At 40.9% G+C, this 23,493-nt stretch overlaps 1 protein-coding gene across 1 annotated transcript in view; it reads left to right on the top strand.

Annotated features, from left to right (window-relative positions):
* Positions 1 to 447: 447 nt before the first annotated feature.
* Positions 448 to 23,493, top strand: part of pcdh1a (protocadherin 1a) — a 92,597-nt gene continuing 69,551 nt past the window's right edge. The window contains exons 1-3 of the mRNA XM_055208691.2: positions 448 to 1,095; positions 7,013 to 7,831; positions 10,833 to 13,019. Coding sequence (XP_055064666.1) covers positions 7,040 to 7,831; positions 10,833 to 13,019 — 2,979 coding nt within the window. The 5' untranslated portion in view covers positions 448 to 1,095; positions 7,013 to 7,039. The remainder of the gene's footprint in view (positions 1,096 to 7,012; positions 7,832 to 10,832; positions 13,020 to 23,493) is intronic.

Below are 23,493 nucleotides of genomic sequence, written 5' to 3'. Positions count from 1 at the left end.
GAACGCGCTTTGCCTGCCGCGTGTGCATCCAAACGCCCGTGGGTGGCGCCAAAAGAGCAAAGAGCGCATTTGCTCTTAACTGTTGAATGCGTCAAACTGTATTTGCCCATTGGATGCGATTCTACCGCGATCAATACTCATCATATTTTACGACCCAATTGCTCACGATTATGATACACGCACGAGAAAGCAAAGAGCGGAGCTCTGCGCATGAGCTCCATGCGTTAAACACCTTGCAGCCTCCTTTAAAATTATCATCTGATTAAAGTAAAACAGATAAAAACGTCAAAAGCAGCACGCAACGAAACACGATGACAATGATTTATAATAAAGATCGGTCATTTATACAAGGCTAGTAAAATTATACTGTTTTCTTAACCTAATTGTGGCTTTTTCATCTAACAGCCTGTAGCGCGAGTGTTTGAGAGCCCCACCTCCTCGCGCTTCGAGAGTCCGCTTACGTGAGCGGCTAGAGGAGCAGCGCGCGCTGTTGAGAAATCTCCTCAGTCACTCACTCACTGACATGCACAGACATTCAAGCAGGATTAACCCTGTGCGGAGAAGATACCTGTGCCAAAACTGCTTTTGGTAGCCTACTGAAGAAAAAAGAAAGGGGAAACCGACATCCATTCGTTCTGTCAGTACGTTTTGATATTATTTTCCGGTCTATCATATATTACCATTCCGCGAAGAACTGAGTAACGAGGAGCACCATCAAATTTCCCGAGAACCTGTACTCTCCTAAAATACCTCATATGAGTGTTTGAGGATTTATGGACTGAAAACAGAACAAGTTGTTGGTTTTAAAACAGTTTTTGTGTTGTGAAGCAACACCTTGGACATTCAACATCAATTATCCGGCGTAATTTCTATTTTATTAATACTTACGCCATCAACCTGACGCGGAGTCGTGGGGATGGCGGGGAGAAACGCGGACACTTATGGATTGTTTGCCGACGGAAGGATTTTATGCTTTCTTGATGTCTGGATTTTTTAAAACAGCGGTGTCTGCGTTACCTCGAAGGAAGCAGCTGTAGTTGATTCTCAGACGAGAGACGCAGGGAGCTGGCGAGCGGAGAAAAGTGATCGACGAAGGTAGGCAACGAACTTTATTGACGCGGCTGGAAAATGAATAAAGCTTACGAGAATTCGCGTCGATAATGTCGTTAACGTGGGTTATCTTTAAATATCCAATACATAGCTACAAACTATATTGATTTTGGAAGAATGCGTATTGATAGCAGTGATTTTTTTGCGCCCCTTTATAATTTGCGTAACGGCATAATAAACGTTTCCCCGAATCATTCGGGCAGTTCTTATGGGTTTACAAATAACCATGACACTTGTTTGTCGCTGCAAAATAATTCAGTGCGATGTGAATGTAGGATGTCTGTATTGTGTAAAATACATTGCCATAAGCCTTAAGCATCATCTTGAACATATTTTCATCAGGCACCGAGCATTTATGCGTAAAGATTAAGCTGCAAGAAAGATAGTTGACGAGCGACCAGTTGAATGTAGGCTGCGTTCAACGGCAAGTCATGTATAACAATGTTATTAGTATGGTTAATAACGGTCCAGCAGGATTGGGTTGAATGATGTACCACAGGGCTGTAGATTTAAAGGAAATCGCAGTGGAGCGCCCACCTGGGCTGGCTGGGTCAACAGCAGGATCAATGTTTGGTCAAATCCCTATAAGGATGATTACAGGATTCCCCTATAGTACACCATCTCCACCCTCAACCCTCTCTGAGCTGCAGGGGAAGATAGAGTAAACCTTAAACACTGAGAAATCTTGGAACCCAACATTTTTTTTCTATCCACGTGAATATTTATAGAGATTAATGTGCACGTTGTTGCTTAGCAGTTATCATAATATTAATTATTATGAATAATAATAATGACTTTATGTAAGAAAAAAATGCTTTTAATTAAGCAAAAATAGTGCATAGTCTTAAAGTCACTGCATTTATTTGGCTGTAAAATTGCAAAGCGTTTGTCCATAGGGTGAGGTATGGGCAATAATATGGGTAACTGATTTAATTGGGCTGAGCTGAAATGCTAAACCTGTTGAACCTGAATGAATGCGATAACAGATGATTTACAGCACTGCAGAAAAATAAAAGGTCACAATACTTCAGGGAAAATAAAATGTCTGCATGAACTATCAGTCTCAAGAGCCGAGCGAAAATGACTTCAGAACTTACCCGGGGTTGGTTTCATGCATGTTTAAATTTGAAGTTCTTGCAGGCAGTTTGTGCCTTGTGAGAAAGGTTGGAAATGTATCACTTGAGGGTTATGTCTGAAAGACATGGTGCTGCAGTTTTAACAGAACTATTTGGGACTTATTCACTGGCATTTCATTGAATTTTGTAGGTTTATGGCACCTAGAAAGGCAGTTCACAGTGAGCATATGGCATGTTCGGTATCAGGTTACATTCAGGTAATCGGCATAGTAAATGTTTTTGTTCACACGTTTTCTATTTCGCAGCTTTTATAATAATAACAACCCTTTTGTTTTTCAGACACTCTAAATAGTTGAGAAAATCAACAGCTCTTAAAATAGTCGAAGTGTGTTTAGACTCATCAGGGTGAGATGCACTTGGGTTGTTTGAAGAGTCTCTTACCTAAATAGTGCTGCCATGTTTTTAATTATTATTATTAATAGTGGTGGAGTTATAGTTATTTGTGGACTGCATTTACTATCAAAGGCACTTTGGCTTTTACAAGCTGTCAAATGTGGCTTTAATTTGTGCTTTGCGTTTAAAGGAAGCGAACCCCACTAACACTTAGTTCCTAACAATATTTTTACTTCACAGTGCAGCGTAAGTGCAGTGCATTTTGAAAAAAGATATAGAGGTCCTATAGGTCAATATAACAAATCATTATACGCACTAGTCAATGACTTGCGACAGGCTATTTAAATTCTACACTGAATTATTTTCAACCCTGCACTGGGTCAAAAAGGCACGAACCCAACCCCTTGGGTTATTATTTACCATATGCTGGTATGTTTCAGCCCAAAATGCTGCGTTATTTTAACCCATGGTTGGGTCAAATTTAAACATTTTATGGGCTTGGCTTTGTGCCTTTTGAACCAATGCTGTGAAAATAGCCCAACATTTCTAACAGTGTATACATTTGCGACCCTGGACCACAAAAGCAGTCGTAAGGGTCAATTTTGAAAAATCATTTGAAAGCTAAATTTAAAAAGTTTTGATGTATGGTTTGTTAGGATAGACCAAGATAATATTTGAAAATCTGGAATTTGAGAGTGCAAAAAATTAAAACATTGAGAAAATCGCATTTAAAGTTCAAAGTCCAACTGAAGTCTTTATCAATGCATATTAGCGATGCACGGGTCGTCTCATAACCCGCTGGTTGGGTTGGGCCGGGTAAATAATTTGTCACTTTATTTGCGGGTAGGGGCGGGTCATTAAAAACAAAATAAAAAACCTATGTATGTTGCGTGCAATTCCCTATAACTTAAAATTAGTTAGTTAAGGTGGTAGGGTTGGGCAGGTGGGCGGTGCTGGGGGGTGTGGTAATCAAAGGGGTGGAGCGTACGCGTCATGATGAATTTTTTTTTAATTAAAACGCTCAAATAAAATTCTTAATTAAGAAACTATGACAGAAAATAAACACATGCTAGATTATTAATGAATTAAATGTTTTTAACAGACTGTAACGGGAATAGCTGCATGATGAAGTGAAACTAAAGGGTTAATAAACACAAACTGAATCAGATGTTGTAGAACGTCTGGCGAACGTTGATAGTGCAAAGATTGTATAAACAGATTTTTCCCACTATTAATTACATTATCTTAAAGGAGTGTAACTACTGTAGCATGTAAATAATGCACATAAATAACGTGAGCAAGAGCGCTCAACAATTATATCTAATTAACAGGTACGTGCAACCTAGCTAGCAGGTTGCTCAAACACCAAAATCACCAGCTAACTTACTTTAAATTTGCAAGAACTATAGACTTATTCAATAACAGGCTTAAATTAACCCAAAACATAAGTCCACTTACAGTTCTCACGGACACGCGTTTTATCAACTGGCTTTCCTCCAGACAGTGACGGACCACAGCTCTAATTTCGTCCGTGTGGCGCGTGTGCACGCTCGCGGTGTGAAGCGTGTCCGCGCTATTTTCCGAGATGTTTTATCAACTGGCTAGTTATCCTCCAGACAGACAGTGACGGACCACCCGAACTGCAAAGTGCTGCGGGAAACCCTATTAAATATTTGGGAATTAGTGTTGGGTGATATGCCAAATTTCAGATCATCCTATCGTCAGCCTGTGAGATCGCGTCATGCGCATTACAAGTTCAGGTGCTAGAAGGAGTCTATGCCCCGCGCATTCAGGTCTGAGATGCGCGCATTTCAAGTTCATGTGTGCACAAGAAGGAATTACAAGCTTACACAAATACAAGCTTTTTCAACGCAAAGTAAAGCCCACAAACCCTCTCTTGTGAGGAGAAGCACTCAATGTGCATGTCAGTGTGTAACTATTATGATAATAAGATAAGATAAGCCTTTATTGGAGAAATTTGTCTTGGGCAATCAAGAGAACAATAGCGATACATAACACAACAACACAATTAACTTACACAAAAACACACCCACCATCCCATTGGAATAATAATAACTATCGCCAACTCTCAAACTATGAAAGCCCGCTATCGGCCATATGTCTGACGATCGTCTATATACGATAGTATCGTCTATCAGCACAACCCTATTGGAAATATATTTTCATATTTTATTACGTTCTTTGATAAAGTTACAATACGTAGGCCTATATAGCAACGTAACTTGCGTGTTGTCCTTAAACCTTTGATCTCACGTCAAATAATTTCATAAAAGCGGAAACACGCGGGTTGGAAGAAAACATGTTTCATCACTAATGCATATTACTAATGAAAAGGTTTGTTTTAGTGTCCTCTACTGGCTTACCGCTGTAATAACTTTGTTCACTGAATGGGGGAACTTGCAAGCTTTTACATAAACCCAAACTTGAATAGGAAATCCCTAAGTTTCTGGCCAAGTTTTTATATATTTACAGTAGGGAATTTACAAAATATCTTCATGGGACATGATCTTTACGTAATATACTAATTTTTTATTGCCATGAAAGAAAAATCTATAATTTTGACCCATACAATGTATTTTTGGATTTTTCTACAAATATACCCGTGGGACTTACGAATGGTTTTGTGATCCAAGGTCACATTTTGAAATAAGGCGTCAAGTCATTAAATGGCCTGTACACCATTTGGGTATAATGGATGTCACTGTCATGAAGCAAAGTATCATGAACCTTAAAAAAGCTTTTTAGCAATGGATCCAGGCTACCTGCGATTAGTGTTGGGTCCACCCTCCCAATGACCCAAGTGGGACTTACGTCCTTGGCCTTTAAAGCTGGGTTTTATTTCACAGCCTCTAATCATGTTTTTAGTCCGCACACACTATCAGCACACCAAAATCGACAGTAGGCTGTCCAGCAAATGCAAAAAAGAGAACACGTCAATACCTGGGCAATTAGTACATCAATATGCGGTACTCCCAATCTTAATAGATACGACGGGATTGGATTTCTGATTGGATTTCTATGCGTTCTTGTGTTTAGCTATTTTGTATAACACTTATTTACTTTCCTTTGGATCATGGTCACTTGCACAGCCTGTATTGATTTTGGTTTGACTCATGCTCTGCTCTAGATTTTACATAGATGCTTTGCATATATATAAAAAACATACAGGCTGCAACATTAAGTGGTACAGCTCAATAAACTATCCTAGTCTTAAAAAGGCACAACAAGAAATCTCAAGATATAATTAAACTCGAGAAACCATTCTGTGCTTAAAACAGAGAGAAACCGAAAGCCAGGGGAATAAAGATCAAAGCAGATGCTAAAATAGAGACTAGTGATTAATGAGGAAGCCTAGCAGGTTAAAAAATCAAACATGAGCTTTACAGTGTGTAAATTAGTCCATGTGTTACACTTGATAGGTCAGAGATTTTTCAAACGTTTCTGTGCTCTGAGATAAGAACGGGTGCTCTGTGACCTGGGCGTGCAGCCTCTTATTATACCCGTGTATTACAAAGGGAAATATTTTATATTCTGTGATGCTGAATGGTCCCGTTGCTGTGTTAGCAGTCTTCTTTATACCTTTTGTCTCATCAGCACTTTGCTTTGAGAAACCGCTCATTTTATGTTATGGGCCAATCAAATGAGTGTAACCTTCATTAAAGGGAAGTCATCCAAAATAATAGCCTTATCACTTGCTGTGTATGTGCAGTAGATGAAGCATATGTTGAGGAAAGTATATTACAAACCGGTTATAAGATAAATGAGTTTATGTTGTAAACAGTACCAGGCTTGCTGAGCTGTTGTTTTTCAGACTAACAGTAACCCATACCTTCCTATTAAAAAGCCCATTAAGAAGTGTCTTATTACTTGTTCTTAATCATTAATTTTCCAAAAGCAGCTTAGCTCGGACAGGCACTCAAAAGAGTGATAATTAACGTTTTCCCTACGTCCAATTAATTGGCATGATTTAACATCCAGATTTGGGAAAGGGGGCATTTTGTGGCCATTGACTGAGGCTGAAAACAATACAATACTGCACTATTTCACAGTATTTTCGCAGTATTAAGCACCTTTTTGTGGGTACATTTGTACAGTAGGTATGCTTTTCCTTCCTTTACATACAAGTCATCGCCTACTCAAAAATGAGGATGATAAATAATGTAAGATAATGAGAGAGGAGGCTTTTAGTGGTGTCGGGGGAAGAAGCATTTTTCCGGAGAGCTTTTACAACTCATAGCTCCACAGTGTGTGTACACAAAACAGTGTTTGCTGTGTGAATTCTGTTTCACCCTCGACTAGTTTCTTACTAGTAAAGTCAATTGAAAGAAAATAAAAAGAAGTTGGTTTGTTGAAAAGAATACTGCATGACAAACTTGTTTATGATTTAACATGTTTTTCATGCTGTTTTTCAGACCGAGGTGTCACCTCTCTGAGGGCTCATGGATCTCCCTGTGGTGTTGTTTCTGCTGTGGGGACTATTACTGGACTTGTTGAGTGGTGTGGTGGGTGGCATTCTCTACCGTGTGCATGAGGAACAACCTCCCAGCACCCTGATTGGCAGTCTGGCTGCTGACCAGGGTTTACCAGACACCGGGCACCTGTACAAACTGGAGGTGGGTGCTCCCTACCTGAGGGTGGATGGAAAAACTGGGGATATCTTTACGACGGAGATCCCCATAGACAGAGAGACACTGAAGGATTGTCGCAACAAAGGCAAGCCCTGCTTTCTGGAGTTTGAGGTGTCCGTCACAGACCTCATTCACAATCAGAGTCCACGGCTGATCGAGGGAAGGATTGAGGTGCTGGATATCAATGATAACACACCGCAGTTCCCCTCACCTGTTCTCACCCTCTCAGTTCCAGAGAACACCCACGTGGGGGTGCTCTTCTCAATTCCACTTGCCACAGACAAAGACACGGAGAGGAATGGAGTATCTGATTACACCTTAACAGCGGGACCAGAGGCTGTGGCGCTCTTTGGTCTGCAGGTTGCAGAAGACCGGGGTGAAAAATTGCCTCAGCTCATTGTGTTGGGAGGCCTTGATCGAGAGCTAAAAGATTCCTATGACCTTACCATCAAAGCAGTGGATGGAGGAAATCCACCTCGCTACAGCAGTGCCTTGCTGAGGGTCGTCATCGCTGATGCCAATGACAATGCACCCAAATTTGAAAAATCGTCCTATGAAGCAGAAGTTGCAGAAAACAGCCCAATCGGACACTCTGTGTTGCAGGTAAAACGGCAAACATTCATAGTCAACCTTTAGATTCTCAAACAAGGCAAGATAAAGTGTCTATTGCATCATCTTGAAGTGTGAAATTTTAATGAGCACTGCTGTCTCGACCTCCCAACTGTCTGTTCTTTACTTTGATGCTTTACATCAGTGAAGCAGGGCATGGCTTACCGAATTCGTATTCCTTAATTACTAAAATAATCCAGTTTGATCACCACATGCGAAGCTGTCAGAAGTCAGCTGAATTAAAGAAAATTAATTTTACCATAAACTACAGAATTGTGAATTTGAAAGAGTTCAATATTAAAATGAATTATGGAGTGTTCAATAGGGACATTTTATACTTCTTTTATAACATTTTATTTTATGTCTTGAATTATAAATATTTTCTCTGTGTTAAAATATCCAATATTTTGTCTAATGTAGGGGTTTTAAAAGTGTGGAGCGAGCCTCCACTGGGGTGCTCCACAGCATGTCAGGGAAGGCGCGCAGAATGGCGAAAAATACGTAATGGATGTATACACATTTTACATTATGTATACATATTATGTTAAAATCTCTGTCACACAGCAGCAGTATACAGTTGTCAGTACTGCATCTGAGTTTTAAAAGGACAAGTTCAGTATTTTACACTTAAAGTACTGTTTTCAGATTGTTTATGATGAAATAGAACGGTTTTGACTGAAATTTGGACATATGATGCTGGCCCGAGAATTTTCGGGTCTTTGTTGTATCACGCCCACCTCTACAATGGCTGTATAGGTGCACTGGAACAATCCATCCTAAAATGCATTAAACTTTCGTTTACAAAGACGTGAAACTCACGAAGTGGTCGGGGGTGTTCACTGATGTGCTCACACAAAAATCCCTGCGAAAGATGCTTTCCAACAGGTTTTATCGTAGTTTTTGTCCAACTCCATTGACTTGTATTAGATGTGAGGTACGGTATTACTCCGCGCCGGGAACTTTGTTTGTATTTGTCAAATTGGTAAAGGTGGATTATCGCCACCAACTGGGCTGGAGTGTCTATTATTCAAGCTCTCAACGGAAGAATTTATGGGTGTGAGGCGTTTGGAAAAATAGGTCCACAAGTTTACAATGAATGGTAAAAAACCTGTTGGAAAGCATGTTTTGCAGCGATTTTTGTGTGAGCATATCAGTGAACACCCCTGACCACTCGGTGAGTTTCACGTCTTTGTAAATGAAAGTTTAATGCATTTTAGGAAGGATTGTTCCAGTGCACCTATGCAGTCATTGTAGAGGTGGTGGGGTGATACAACGAAAACTGAAAATTCTCGGGCCAGCATCAAATATTTCCAAATTTCAGTCAAAACAGTTCTATTTCATCATAAACAATCTGAAAACAGGGATTTAAGTGTAAGAGGCTGTTTACACTTGGCATTAATATGTGTTTTCGTCGATCGGATCACAAGTGGACGACGTTAATGCCAGGTGTAAACGGTGTTCAAAACGTTTTGAGCTCGTCCACTTTCGACCACTTTCAACCACATCCAGAGGTGGTCGAAACCACTTTCGATCGGATCGCTTTGGAGTTGCGGAACGCACATGTGGTTGAATGCGTTCGAACAGCCACACGCGACCGCCTTCTCTCCGCCCATTTATCTAATCTGCGGTATTAAACACAAGTTTTACGTCTTTTTTGACTTCTGGCGTGAACATTCGGTGAACAGCGCTATTTTTAGCCTTTCATTGATAAAACTAAGCGGCTGATCTCCGTAGTTTCGTTTTGAAAGCGTGTGAAAGTTGCGCGATCCTATTTCATCAATTGCGCTGAAAATTCAAAGAAAGCTCTTACATACTTATGTACAAAACACTGTGCAGCATGTTTACTTGCTAAACAAGCAGTGCACTCCGACATAATATTAGTTTGCGTCCATATAAACTCATAATTACTCCCGCTCGGGTTTGAATGACAGCAGAGAGACTCGCCCACCGTCTAACAGACCACCCCCTCATAGTATTCAGCACAGAAGCGGTCGAAAGTGGACAAAAGAGACGGATTTAAATACCAGGTGTAAACGTAATGTGTCTCTCTCGTCCACTTGTGATCCGATCGATGAAAACACATCTTAATACCAAGTGTAAACAGCCCCTAAAATACCGAACTTGTCCTTTAATATGTTCACAGGCAGTTCGGTTATTTACGGGAGAGACAACCCATTTAATAACCAAACCCACACCTGTATGTTTTACTGTATGTTAAACTGTAATGCATAACTTGTTAGCTATCATGTCACTCTTTAGTGTTAAGATCCAGTGCATAAACTTGAGAGCAAGGGTTGTTTTGTAATGTTATGCATAAACAAATGCTGTATTATTCAATGAAATGCAGTGCAATTGAACAGCAATTCTCATGTAAACATTCGAGTGTGCATTTGAGTGTTGCGTTAGTATGCAGGACTCCAGCATTTCAGAGAGACGCGAATATGAAGTGCATCATCTGACCCACTGTTGGTGTCTGACTGTTTACTATTGAGAATAAAATCTGACCTACTAGTGTTTTACATTTTCCATTGTGAAAATAATGACTCAACTTTCATACTTTTCACACCGTCACTATGATAATAGACACATTTTCAGATTACAAATTATAAATAAATGTGATTGTCTATCCTAAACATTGAAAGTATGAACAAATGCATATACCTCACTAAATAGCAGATACAATGATGTTTGCATAATTATTAATAGCCATTTACATTTCAGATTTGTTTACATTTTTTCACCACTTTCAAATCCTCTGATTATTCTGATAAAGACTGCAATTTCAAATGATCAAGAATCAAACTAGGTTCTGCTCTTTTATTAAGAAACTAGCATAGATTTGTTAAATGTCTTGACTTCTGCACTTCATTGGCGCCATTGTGTAGATTGCTTAAAGGGAAGGCCTGCTTTCTTAGAAATTTTAATTTAGACTCAGTTGATGTTTTCATCTATTTCCATGTAAAGTTGTAGTGACTCTTAATTATTTATGTTGCAGGTGAAGGCTAATGATTCAGACTTGGGCCCTAATGGTGAAATTGAATACACATTACATCAGGCCATTGATCCTGTTCCAAAACTTCTCCGGATAGACCGTTCCACAGGCGTCATATACGTCAAAGGTCCATTGGATCGTGAGGAGATCAACAATCTGAAATTTTACGTTGTTGCACGAGACAAAGGCCCCTCACCTAAAAGTTCTAAAACATACGTTTCTATTGATGTGACAGACCAGAATGACAATGCACCAGCGGTTGAGATTCGTGGCATTGGTCTTGTGATCCATAATGATGGGGTGGCAAACATTTCAGAGGATATGCCAGTTGGCACTGCGGTAGCACTGGTGCAGGTTTCAGATAAAGATGAAGGAGAAAATGCTGTGGTGACTTGTGTGGTTGCAGGTGATGTTCCTTTCCAGCTTCGGCCAGCCAGTGATTCCTCAGTTGACAACAAAAGGAAGTATTTTCTGCAGACCACAACCCCTCTAGACTTTGAAAGGATAAAGGACTACCGGGTGGAGATAGTGGCAGTGGATTCCGGCAACCCAGCTCTATCCAGCACTAACTCACTGAAAGTCCAAGTGACAGATACAAATGACAATTCACCCATTTTCTCCCCAACTCTGTTTGAACAGGAGTTTCCTGAGGAGAACCAGCCAGGTGAGAAGGTGTTAGATGTTGTTGCCTTAGATGCAGACAGTGGAACAAATGCCGAGCTGGTCTACAACATTATTGCAGACTCTTCAACTAGGGGGCTTTTTGAGATTGACCCCAACTCAGGTGAAGTTCGTGCTCGGAGCCCTCTGGATCGTGAGCACAAGGAGCGCTATGAGTTCCGTGTTACTGCAACTGATAAAGGGGTTCCCAGTCACAGGGGTACTGCCACAGTTGTAATTAAGGTTCTTGACAGAAACGACAATGATCCCAAGTTCATGCTTAGTCTCTACAGCTTCTCAGTCTTGGAGAACATGCCACCCCTTAGCCCTGTTGGCATGGTAACAGTACAGGACATGGATGAAGGTGGAAATGCTCAAGTGCAACTTTCTGTGGAACCAGATGTGGGGAAATTTGTCATCCAAAATGGTACAGGCACTATTCTGTCTAGTATCTCATTTGACAGAGAGAAGGAGAGCAGTTATACATTCCGTTTAAAAGCTGTAGATGGAGGGGACCCGCCCAGGTCATCATACGTTGGTGTAACCATCAATGTCCTTGACGAAAACGATAATGCGCCTGTTGTCACCAAACCGTCAAACTCATCCTTCAGACGTCTGTCTCCCATGGCTGCTCCAGACAGTGTTGTGGAGGTTGTGGAAGCAGAAGACATTGATTCTGGGTCCAATGCTGAGCTAGTATACAGCATTGCTGGGGGAAATCCACATGATCTTTTTTATATCTCTCCATCCGATGGGGAGATCACGTTAACCAAGGAGCTAACTCGCAAACACAGTGGTCTGCATCGACTGGTTGTAAGAGTTAGTGACAGAGGCAAGCCAAGCCGTCATGCCATTTCTTTGGTACACATTTACGTAAACGAGACCATTTCTAATGTAAGTCATGTGGAGGCACTTGTGGGACATAGCTTGTACACCCCACTGGACATGGACATTGCAGGAGATCCAGATTATGGCATGGCTGCCCAAAGAAGCAACATTGTGTATGGGAGTTTGGCTGGAGTGGCAGGGGTGGTCACTGTCATTGTTGTGGTGGTCTTCATCAGGCATCGTCTCCAAAGAGAAGCTAAAAGTGGTTATCAGGCTGGCAAAAAGGAGACCAAAGATCTGTATGCTCCCAAGCAGGGACCAAAAAGTGGCAAAGGGAGAAAGGGTAAAAAAGGTAAGCCACCAAAGGCACCCAAACCGCTTGGAGAGGATGAAGAGGTCAGCCTTCAAAAGAGCCTAAAATTTAACCTCGATGGGGTAAATGACAGCCCCAGGATCCATTTGCCTCTGACATATCCGCCTGGAAGCCCTGACCTAGGCAGACACTACCGTTCCAACTCCCCACTGCCTTCCATCCAGCTCCAGGCCCAGTCCCCATCTGCCTCCCAAAAGCACCAGGTTGTCCAGGAGCTTCCTGCTGCCAATACCTTTGTGGGAACAGGCGGTGATGACAACTCGACCGGCTCTGACCAGTACTCGGATTACAGCTACAAGACCAATCCACCAAAATATAGCGCAAAAACGGTACAGATTTTTATTTTTAATTGTGGATGTGAAGTGTATGTTGCATTTACTGATAGAGGAGGAGATGCTGAAGTTATCCAGAATAGTACCTCATAGTGCTAAAATAGTGGGTGTTTGTATATGACTAGTTTATTTTTGACTGTTTGCGATTTTTTAAAGCGTGTTGTGGGTGATTTAACACTATAACTGTAACATATAGAGAGCCATCATGGCAGTACATCTTCTGCATTTAATAATCTGTCTGCTTTTAAGATGTAAAAAATGGCTGTTGCATTGCAGCATTTTTCCTGTTTATATTCTCTGAGCCACTGGTTTACTGCCTGAAAATAGACTTTAATACAATTTACTTACTGCATAGATAATTACAGAGGCCTGGTCATAAAATCTTTCCTGAAAGAGTTTACTCATAAATAACTCTCATCTCTTCTTATATTTCAATGTAATTCTTCATAGTGTAAGTAGAGTGTAAAATGTGCATATTTGCTAGTGCTCATGCTGTCTCTGTTGTCATGTAATCGAATCCGCTCAGTAAGAGGCGCCCATCTGACCTGCTGCCGCTGAACAAGTCCAAAGTCATTTTCTTAGCCTCAGATTTGGCTCAGATGCCAATTCAACCTGACCCACTTAGAAGCCAATTCACAGTGCTCATTTCAGAATGAAGCCAATGAAAAAACACTTAAGCACTGGATGCAATGATATATTTGTATGTGGGTGGTGGTGAAATTGTGAAAATATCAAACTGAGTGCAATCTCCAGGGTGAGCGGTAGTGAGGTTTGCATAAGACAGAAACAAGGTCACACGGGTCCTGACTCCATCAGTACCAGTCTGTTGTTTGATAAAGCCAGCAGATGCTAGATGACAGCCAGGGTGAGTGCAGGCCTTGTAGACTTACTAACTGGGGAGAACAGTTACCCACGGCAGCTCCAACACCGTGATGGACAGCATATGGCATGGAAGTGACAATAGACTCCAGCTACGGAGAGTGTGTTGCATTGTTGTGTGCATGCTTCCAGCCCTCTGCATACAGTCATGAGATCTATTTGTGTGAATATGGGCTGGTGGCAAGCAGGCCTATCCGATCAGATTCTCATTCAAGAACATACGCTACATAAATGGATATTTGTGTCTGCAAGAGTTGACTGATATGCGTATAAACAAGGGACAGATGTTGACTCGTGTGACATCTCTCGACAGATGTGAACTCGTGAGGAATCCCCCTCCCACATCAGGCTTAGCAGATTGACCAAAATAAAAAATTAAAATCTCAGCCAAGCTGAGTGACAGATGTAGAGTACAGAGCGTGACAGAGTGAACGGTAATACGCTCACCAATGACTCCATGCGAGCGGCAATGTGCTCAGGTGAGTGTGACAGCCTTGGCTTAGACACTACCAGTTAAAGCTCTGATGAGTGTAAACACAGTGGCCTTGTTTGCTGTTTATTGCCAGTGAGGATTGAGCATGATGACTGGCTTCAATGCTCTCCTTCCTGGTCCGTAAAAAACTCATTAGGTGAAGTTTGTTTGTTCGGGAAGACTTATCCAGAGGTGTTAAAAAAGCCCCAAAGCTCAATTCACAGTAGCACAGCTTTATTTGGCTGTTTGTGTGTGTGGCCAAATGTGTCTTTTACAGATCATCGAAATTCCCAAACTCTTTTTTCATAAAACCTCCAAATGTGTTAGAGGTGTGACAGCTACCAAAAAGACTGCATGTGCTTATCAAGTACAGTGCTGATAATTACTTTGGTCATTGCAAAGATCTGACACCTCTTTTTCAGGATGTACTTTCTCCCTGGAAAAGCCAAGAGTGAGAGACTTTAGCACACATTAAGAGATCAAGCAAGGGACCTTTACACTTATTTTTAAGTTGGTGTAATGAAGTTGTAAATCTATGCTTAAATTAAATCCCTATAATTAAAATTACTTCATAAACTGAGATATCGCTCAGTTGCCCACTCCTCACCACGGGCTGCATCTCATATCCCATTGCTTCCAATTAATAGTAGAAAAATGATTGGGAGGCAGGGATTTGGGTTGGATATTTGGGCTGGGCATTAATTAGTGAAATAGCACTTAACCTTCTAGCAGCCAATGTGCTGATTTTTCCCTATTTCTTACTAGTTATACATATATTAAGTGGCAATTACAGGGCAGGACTGACAACCTGTTGCATTACTGTAAAATTCACTTGATTTGGAGTCACATGCACATATGGGATGTTTTGCAATGAATGTGCTATTGCCCTTATAGGGACACTCTACTTTTTATGCTCATTTTCCAGCTCCCCTAGAGTTAAATATTTGAATTTTTTAACAGGAAAAATATTGAAACTCTTTGGTCATTTTTAAGCACGATGCTAATGGTCTAATCAGATTCAATGGATTATGCTAATCTATGCTAAAAGTGGTACCCCCAGACCTGGAGATCAGCTGAATGGATTCCAAAACGGTAAAACTCAAATGTTTAACTCTAGGGGAGCTGGAAAATGAGCCTTTGTGTCCCTTTAATGTGGCTTATCCGGATATGTTATTTCTCTCATATTAGTTTCACTGTTTTGAGACTTTTGTGTTTTTATATTTTGTTTTCATATAGCATGCAAAACTATTTTTCACTGATTTCACACTGAGCATTGATTCAAGCTCTAACAAATGAAATTAAAATACTTTATCATCTGTAAGGTATTTAATTCATTAAATGCTATTTAACAATTACAAATGTCATACATTTTGTCCATACCACTGGAACAAAAACTAAGTCCACATCCACTCTAAGCCAGAGATTTCCCTATCCGATTTTTTCCTTGTTCTAAAAAATAAATGAGTGTCGTCTCAGGAAATATCTGTGTACACACTAAACCACTAAAACCTATTCGAATCAATGTAGTATACATGCCAAACCAGTATGTGGCGCTGTAATTCTGCCACAGAGATATAAGACTTGGAGCCTGCGCATAAACCTTGTTGTTGTCCATAATCATTTGTTGCTCACTGTAGCGAAAGATTTTGCTTAAGTAAAGCCAATAAAGCATGTAGTCCACCATTGTTGATGCTATAACATATCAGTGTCTGACTAGGGTCGAAACGCGGGGTGATGACAGATAGTTTACAAATTATACAGATTGGCTGTACACACAAAACCGCAAGGGTGTCATTTTATCCACTCTGGGACCCGGTTTCAAAAACTAGAGGTATTAGGCTGCCAAAATGCTGGATCTGTATGAATGAACCAGGGATACGATGCAAAACGTTTAGGTATAGCACTAAACACGTATCCATGTGATGGGCTCTTAGTAAAAGCAAGCGAACATCCGCAAGCCATTGTGGCTAAAAAATAGCTCCAAGCCAAGCCTTCCTTTGATATCTTCACTCCATCTCTCGCTATCTCTCTATGCCTTGCATTCTGAAGCTTTAAGATAAGGATCAAAAATGTTTCCTTACAACAGAGCTTTCTTCCTTTCCCTTTCTCTGTGAATGCTCTATATTTTTCACTTTAGTTAATTACGCACCCTATATCACGAATTGAACATGGCCATAAATCAGCACAGGCACTGAGAGATGCTACGAAAAACTAAATATTCAGTACCTTTAGAGCCCTGTGCTCTTTGTAGAGCTTCTCTTACACTTACATATTCTCTATATAAGACAGCCATGCTTTTTTGCAGGCTGCCTCAAGGCCCTTTCCCAGTATCCCACATTTTAAGCATCTGCTCAGCACAGCGCTGGCTAATATCCATTGCAGAATGCACCCGTAAACCTCAAACCTGGCGCCCACCCTCTCAGATCTCCCCTCAGTGAATACAGCCCATAATACTCAGACTGCTCCTCATTAGAGCACAATACTGCCGGTGCTCTACTCTCGCTCTCTGTGGACCAATCTACTGTCAGGTGCGAAAGCCTCGCAGGCTCATACGCAGCGTGAGGGCGACTGTAGCGCTTATAGGAATTTGAGGGATCGAGACACCCCTACCAGCCTGCAGGCATGAACAATTGAGCAATTATCAACAAATACTTTGCAATGATATACTACAAGAATCTCTCACACCAGGGTAAATTAGCACAATAAGACAAAATCCTATTGTACCTGCAGCTACAAAACAACGTCCCACTAGTAGGCTTCTGTCAATGTAGTAAATGCAATGAAGACAACAGAGAATCAGATACGCATTCTTGTTTGTATAGTATCTCTCTAGAGGATGTCTCCGGGCCTAACAGGTCTCTGCAGGCACTTACTGACTGACCGGTCTTGGCTGACACTTCAGAATCGATTGACCTGGACAAGTGCTGAGGGATTTAGTGCACTGGACAGACATATTCCAAATGAGTAATCTTGTCCATGACTATAGAGGTGATAACGGTGTAGAGTCACAGAGGATGGTTTGGGATTCTTACTGCGGCCATTTTGTAGGCCAACCAACTTAGTATGTTCAAACTGGCTCTTCTGCCAAAATGATTCACTTTTATGATATCACCACTCTGTTGGACCTCGACTTCAAATAAATGAGGCCAACATGACATTTTAAGTCTGGGCTAATCGATTCTCATGATCTTGACAAGCATGCTGGGATGGGCACTGCGGAACTGACAAAGTAAAATCGGATCATCTCCTCATTTCTTTCTTTAAAGAACGCAAACTCTTTTGGTTTGTCTCTTAGGGTTTGAATATGTGTACATCAGGGATGGGCAACTTTGGTCCTGGAAGGCCGGTGTCCTGCAGAGTTTGGCTCCAACCATAATTAAACACACCTGAAGCAGCCAATTAAGGTCTTACTAGGCATACTAGAAACTTTGAGGCAGGTGTGCTGAAGCAAGTTGGAGCTAAACTCTGCAGGACACCGGCCCTACAGGACCGAAGTTGCCCATCCCGGATGTACACATATTCGAACCCTAAGAGACAAACCAAAAGAGTTTGCGTCCTTTAAAGAAAGAAATGAGGAGATGGTCCTATTTTACTCTGTCAGTTCTGCAGTGTCCATCCCAGCATGCTTGTCAAGATCATGAGGACACCGGCCCTCCAGTACCAAAGTTGTACATTTTTTACGCCCTTATTTGCGTGTTTGATTTCTATGTCATTGATTACCTCATAACAAGGATTACAGCTCTTACCCAGGAGGTGCTTTATGGCAAGTTTTTTGTCACCGAAGGGGATGGCTGATGTTGTTGAGCTATATGAGAGCAGAGCGCAGCGCACCACAGCAGCGCGCAGATGTGCGACTAATGATAGTGTCATTGAAGACAAGGAAGACAATAATGATAATGATTATGGTAATATCCATGTGTTCACAGTCAGATTCATTTCCTCCCAAATATACTTCTGCACACAACCACAAGGAGCTTGATTTATGCGAACGTCGTCTCGGAAACATTTTTCTGCATGCGCGTTTACGAAGCGATGTCATTTCTTCGCCAGAGGCGTCACATCTCTGATTTCATCAAATTATCTTCTTGCTTACGACGTGAGCTGAGGAATTTACTATAAATTTGAATATAGACAGTGACATTCTCTCTCGCTATCTCTGGCTGTTTGCGTGTGCAGATGAAAGGCAGCGGGTACATTCTGTGCCCATATCATTTCTTCGCTTCCGGAAATGCGTTTTGGAAGCCACCGGTGGTCAGAGCCTCGCGTAACAAAAAATGAGAAGCTGAGTAGAGGCTCAGCTCCCTGATGGCATTGCCTTCATCTCCAATATTTTATCACCGCTCATTTCATCCTCCTTTACCTTCCGCCAGGCAGATTAGTGCTTTTATCAATAAGCAGCTTAGCTTGAATGCTTCTCTCAATAATGTGCTATGCCGGTTTTTTTCCTACCGCCCCAACTCTGAGATCCCTCTCTTGCTTTTGGTCTTTCTTTCGTCCTCTCTGAGCTGATTTTGGCGGATGTACTCTCATCTCAGTTTCTCGTCCGTGATTTGTGTTCTTTTTCCTGCTTTTGTCTTGTATTTAATGCAGATTTGAGTTGTTATTTTTCCTCATTCAAAGGCCAACAAGACAATCAGATTTCCGAGGTGTCAGTAATGAAGTGCCTCATTCTCGCAGTGTGATGAAAAATCAGCTTTGCCTGATGTAATTGCCTCGTCATGGGCTTTGCATGATAACTGAGAGGCACATTTTTCTGTTCAGCTTGTTACCATGGAGAAACGGGCAAAAGCTCACCATTATCTGTGGCTGATGTTTATTTGAAAACATTGATGATATTAAAATTGAAGACACCATAAAAAAGGCAAACAATCCCAGACAACGGAAACTGCCGTGAGCATAATCTGTTCATATTTCTTTAATATGATTCTCAGATTTGACAGACAGTAAATATTTTGTTTTGCTATTTCAACAATAATATTTCATTCCAGTGTTGTGAGCCCTGCTAAAAAAATAGCGGGCTGGAAATGGTGTGGACTTGAAGAAACAGAGGGTGGATGAAGATCCAGTTCAAAATGTAAAAGGATTTCAATCATTTATTCACATAGTAGCCTCCAAATTTTATAAACATAGCGGACATTTCTGCATCCATTGTTATATATAATATGTCCCCCATGGTAGATCTTGGCCATGGTCAACCAGAGCTACACCATACCACAGTATAGGGCTCTTAAATAGAATCGTCTTTACGATGCATTGCGATGCTATTGTCAAGTCGAGTCTCTTATCAAAGAAACGCAAAACTATGAAGCAGAATTTTAATGCGGGCTTTGACAAGAAAGACACAAAAGAGCAGCAACAGTAAAGTATGAGGGAGACAGCCTTACCTGTCTTGTGATGCATCGAGATATCAGATTAAGTCAAATTATTGACATAATATTCATAATCGGATCGAATCAAATCGTGAAACCAGTGACGATTTACAACCTTAGTCAACAGTAAATCCGCTATCAGCACTGACCAGCTTAAAGGGACACTTCACTTTTTTTTAAAAATAGGCTAATTTTCCAGCTCCCCTAGGGTTAAACATTAGATTTTTTTTAATCCATTCAGCTAATATCCGGGTCTGGCACTACCACTTTTAGCATAGCTTAGCATAATTCATTGAATCTGATTAGACCATTAGCATCATGCAAAAAATAACCAAATAGTTTGATATTTTTCCTATTTAAAACTTGAGTAGTTTCATCGTGTACTAAGACCGACAGAAAATTAAAAGTTGCGTTTTTCTAGGAACTATACTCTCATTCTGGCATAATAATCAAGAACTTTGCTGCTGTAACATGGCTGCAGGAGGCGCAATGATATTACGCAGAAGCCAAAAATAGCCCCCTTAGTAACTTTCGAAGGCAGGGGACTATTTTCGGCTGCTGCGTAATATCAAAAGTGGTAGCGCCAGCCCCGAAGATCAGCTGAATGGATTCAAAAACTGTAAAAATCAAATGTTTAACTCTAGAGGAGCTGGAAAATAAGTATATTTTCGAAAAAGTAGTGTCCTTTTAAATAAAGGGATACTCAAGTAAATAATGGGGTAATTTTGATATTTGGCTTGGAGTATCGCTTTAAATAAGCTTTGAAAGTTCACTGTAAGCTTGGTTTTTGTCTTAAGGAACAAAAGCCCAAACATAATAGAAGCCAATCTACAGTACTATTAGAGAGGAACTTGCCTCAGTTTTGCCTGTGGGTCAGTAGGAAAGTTTCAGTTGCAGAGAGTGAAACAAGGACAAATGCCTCTCAGACAGCTCACCCCATTAGAGCGATAGAGACCTGCACACAATCCATTTAGCTCCATTAGGAAGGTATATACCTTCACACACATACTCACACCTTCGAAGCCTTCCAGTGGTGTGTTGTTACACCTACAATCAAGCTTCATTATTTAGACGATTCATTCATACATTATTCAAGTTACAAACTACCAAGAGACAATGCGGTTTTGTATTTGACCATGATATGTGTCACTGCAAAAACTAAGCCTGGGGCCAGACCTGCTCGTGTTTGATTTTTACAAACCTTCTGTTAATATCGTTTAGAGTGAGCATGGTCTCACCGTGAACACACTTTGCATTGGAAATGATGCAGGAGACGCTTTTCTTTTGCACAGTAAGGATGGCAGGAAATAAAGCAACAGTCTCACAGCCCCAATTCTCTGGCTTTGAGCTGTCTGTGACTCAATCATGCATCACACTCTTGCGCAAACAAACAAGAAAATACAACTAAATCAATCCTTCAAATCCTACAGTCATCGCGAAAGGCTTGTCAGTCAAACCCCTCAACAGCCTTAAAAAGAAAGATGTCAACACGAAGGCTCAACTCCTGACCCTGTCAAAATGCAAGTCGTATTAAGATCTTCCCTCTTTATCTCCACCGTTGTGCAAAACTGCTTGGTGGTGCATTTTTGGGGCAACCAGCAAAGCAATTATGTTTAAATTGTTCAACCCACATCTTCAGCAGGAAACACATTTAAGGCCTTGTTTAATATCTGAAGCTTCAAACTATTCGTAGTTATGATGGAAAACATCAATTTTCTTGTGTCCTGGATTGGAGAATAATCCACTTACCGAAGAATACCGTCAAAAAAACCTGTGAAACCACAAGTAGTGCCTGGGAGATATGTTGTTGCATAATTCTTTCTCTCTCTTGCTTTCGCTGGCTGACAAGAGCAGTGATCATTATTTCCCTCTCTGTCTTCTTCCCACTGGGAACGTAGGATATTAGAATATTTCATGAATATTTAGCTCTCCTCGGATTTTTGGCACTGGCAGAATGATTTTCTCTTCTGTTTCATGTTGGCACTAAAAAGGAACAAGGCTTAATTGCATAAGTCTATAAAGTGGGGTGAGAGCGGAGAGGGTTCTAGCAATGTGAATTGTTCTGATGTGCCTCGTTGTATTAGTCTCAAAAGGAAAAGCATCACGTCAAATGTATTCCAGGATAAGAGGGAAAGAAAGGACCGTTGAATGCATTCCGACACTAGTCGGGCCCTAACGCGCCCCCCGCATCAGGCTTTCCTTGTAGTCGTCTCCAAGATAAAGTTTTAAAGATTACTCACTGACACTGGCGTAACGTGCTTTAAATCGCCTGGGACCGGGGAATGGTACATTTGCAATTTTATATCGGTCTGTGTATGTGGTGTTGGATTCTATTTAAATGGATGATATTTCTTACAACATTGATTCCGGAAGCTTTTTTCTCCATTGTAGAAATGGTCACTGGTGTTGAATAACATGGCTGAACTTAATCCAGATCCAATATTTTCCACCATGTTGGAATCCCTTGTCTGACAAATAAAAACGCCCTAGTGTGAAAGAGATCAAGAGTGAAAACGAGAGACAAACAGGGAGAGAGTTGACTGCAGTCTAATCCTTTATTTCCCGTGGTAAGAGATTCTTCGGGTGAGTGCTCAAAAGCCTGTTCGGAGGTGATTATTTGCATGGCAGTCTCACACTCTTATCTGGATGGAAGGCATGTTTAAACACAAAGGCCACTGAGTAGAGAGAGAGAGATAGCACTGGACAATGCACAGTGATAATTATCTGTCCAAAGGCACTTGTCTGGATGATGAAATCCAATTAAAGCGCTTTAAAAAAGCCAGAAAATGGGATGGAAACCTGGGGAGTCGATGAGCGGTTGGTGGTCTGTTTGCGAAAGGCAAAGGCGTGCCTATTAACCCGGATTTTTTCTCATCCATAACGTAGTGGCGATTTGTACGGGTGAGCCTATGCAATCCATTATATTACAGAAATATCTGTGGCATTGTAACTGAAAGGGATAGTTCGGCCAAAAATGAATATTACCACATGAATTACTCAGCCTCAAGCTATCCGAGATACATATGTCCATCAATTTTTAACTAACACTTTTTGAGTTATTTTATAAAATGTCCTAGCTTTTCCAAGCTTTATAACAGTTAGAAATGGGGTCCACTTCCTGCAGTGCAAAAGAATGTGCATCCATCCTTCACAAATGTAATCCAAACAGCTCCAGGGGTATAAATACAGGCTTTCTGAGGGTAATCGATGCAATTTTGTAAGATAAATATCTATATTTAAACAAACAAAAATAACTAGCTTCCGGTAACAACGCCATCTCCTCTGCATTCACTACAGAGTCTTAGCGTAGTGAATGCACATTGCCATAGGCACAATGCATAGTGATGCATTGGCGTAGTGAAAAATATGGGGGCAGAGGCACAGAGATTTTATATAAGACAAGAGGATATTAAGTTATTCCTATCTGTAGCTAAAACAACGCACTGTTATCGCAAGAGTCTTTTCTTACTGGATCTTGCATATCGTATGCTACGCCACTTTCTGGTAATGCATGTTAGATTTTACCCGAAGTAAGTTATAATTTATAGTTTTACCCTCAGAAAGCCTGTATTTATCACCCTGGAGCCGTTTGGATTACTTTTGCAAACAACAAATGCACATTTTTGGATTGAAGGAAGTGGACCCCATTTCTAACTGCCATGGACATTTTTTAAACTAACTGAAGATGTTCGTCGGAAAAATTATAGACATGTATCTCGGACGTCTTTGGTTAGTAAATCATGTGGTATTG

This window comes from Misgurnus anguillicaudatus, chromosome 12 (assembly GCF_027580225.2).
Source record: "Misgurnus anguillicaudatus chromosome 12, ASM2758022v2, whole genome shotgun sequence".
Classification (NCBI taxonomy): domain Eukaryota; kingdom Metazoa; phylum Chordata; class Actinopteri; order Cypriniformes; family Cobitidae; genus Misgurnus; species Misgurnus anguillicaudatus.
This window is presented reverse-complemented; position numbering and strand designations above follow the sequence as displayed.